This window comes from Triticum dicoccoides, chromosome 7A (genome assembly GCF_002162155.2).
Source record: "Triticum dicoccoides isolate Atlit2015 ecotype Zavitan chromosome 7A, WEW_v2.0, whole genome shotgun sequence".
Taxonomy (NCBI): domain Eukaryota; kingdom Viridiplantae; phylum Streptophyta; class Magnoliopsida; order Poales; family Poaceae; genus Triticum; species Triticum dicoccoides.
The window spans coordinates 31883943-31885945 of NC_041392.1; the positions used below are offsets into that span (position 1 = coordinate 31883943).

The following is a 2003-nucleotide window of genomic DNA, read 5'->3' on the forward strand; positions in this document are numbered from 1 at the left end:
GGTTGGCCAGAAGAACCGCGACTAAAGGTCCTCCGCCCCGACGGCCACCTGGCGCCCACGTGGACGGGCCTTTAGTCGCGGTTCTTAAGCAACCGCGACTAAAGGGGGGGGGGGCCCTTTAGTCGCGCACGGTCTGTCGCGGTTGCGCAACCGCGACTAATGGCAGTTGCGAACCGCGACCAAAGGCCCTTTTTCCACCAGTGCTAGTGGAGAGCAAGGGAAAAACTTGCACTAAGAGCTCATGATGGCGCTGGCCAAGACGATCACGCTGCTGGTGTGCCTCCTAGGCACAGCGGGAGGCACATCGGGAGGCACATCGGGGGCAAATTGCATCCCGCGGCCGAGGTCGGTGACCTTCACGCCGCGCTCAGCTGCTAGTATCTTTACTGCTCGCACACCGCCGCCCATGGTCGATTGGCGTGCGCATGGTGCTGTCACGCCGGTCATGGACCAGGGAGTTCTCGGTAAGGAAATGGAGCTCGTTGCTTGCTTATTACTCCTTCCGTCTCGAATTATTTGTTTTAGATACGGATGTATCTAACACGAAAAGGTGTCTAGATAAGCAATTTGGGACTATGATGATACTAGTCTATGAACTACTACTAGGCTCGCGCGCACTACATGAATGGAAGATAATTTGGGACGAATGTGATACTAGTCTATGAACTACTACTAGGCTCTTAGAACATGAATGGAACCTTACTTTGTCCTTCCGTCCCTTCCTTACCAAGTAATATATCTGATCTACATGCACAGGTTCCTGCTGGGCTATCTCGACGGCGGGCGCCATGGAGGGGCTGCACAAGATCCGCTCCGGAAGACTTGTCCGCCTATCGAGCCAGCAGATATACGACTGCTCCAACAAAAGCATGATCGAGTCGCACCTCAGGGCGTACGACTGGGTCCTCCGCAACGGAGGCGTTGCCTCTGAAGAGACGTACCCGTACGTGGACCGAGTCCAAGACTGCAAGCGGGAGAAGCTGCATATGATCTCTGCGTCCATCACAAGCTTCGTCTGGACCATACGAACCGAGCAAGAGCTCTTGCTCGCCGTCTCTCAGCAGCCGGTGACCGTCAAGATGTCGGTCGAACCAGCAAGCTTCCTCAACTACACAGGAGGCATCTTCTCGGGACCGTGCGGGCAGGCTGGCCACTCCATGTTGGCAGTGGGTTATGGCGCCCTTGCCGACGGCAGAAAATACTGGATCTTAAAAAGTTCGTATGGCGTCCATTGGGGTGATCACGGCTACTTCTACGTGCAACGTGGACCTGGCCACGATGCAGGCCTCTGCGGCATTGCGAATTACGCCGCACATCCGGTCTAGACTCTAGACCACTACTCCATCCGTCTTAATAATGAAGACTTACAAAGTTCGGTCAAGTGTGTAAGCAAAAACTATCAAGAATTACAATACTAAATAGATACAATATAATAAAATACGTTTTTTGTGCATTTACTGATACTAACTTTGTATTATAGTTGTTGGTAGTATTAATTGTCTACAAAATGATAAAAAAATTACACCATTTGATTTGAGATAAAAATTAGGCCTTCTTCTGGAAGCGGAGGGAGTGCTAGCTATCTAGGATCTAACAACTGTGAGGGTAGTCCAATTGCTTCACCTTGGACTATATCTTTGTCATAACCCCTAGATGTGGCACACTATTTAGTGAGAAAAAAGAGGGGTATGATATCTTCATCTACATAAAGCTATTAGCGCCAAAATCAAGATAACTCATACTTTTCCTCTCACATAAAACACATTAAATGAGGGGTCTGTTAGATACAATCCACTAGAGAAGATATCAAAATATATGTTTAATGCATATGATGTAGCTTAACATGTAGTGCGGTGGGAGTGCCTTAATGTATGCTGGCAAATTATGCATGCACACTATTAGCCATTGTGGTATATAAACTGAAATAACCTTGATGTGTGATGATGTAGTGTGTGGTGGAATAATAATAAGATGAGCGCGGCAGACTATTGGCACTGGACTTG

At 48.8% G+C, this 2003-nt stretch overlaps 1 protein-coding gene across 1 annotated transcript; it reads left to right on the forward strand.

Moving 5' to 3' along the window:
• The first annotated feature begins 244 nt into the window (after positions 1–244).
• Positions 245–1325, forward strand: LOC119330290 (ervatamin-B-like). Its single transcript, XM_037603397.1, has 2 exons — positions 245–464; positions 757–1325. The coding sequence occupies exons 1-2, from the start codon at positions 245–247 to the stop codon at positions 1323–1325; spliced, it is 789 nt and encodes a 262-aa protein (XP_037459294.1).
• Positions 1326–2003: the final 678 nt, after the last annotated feature.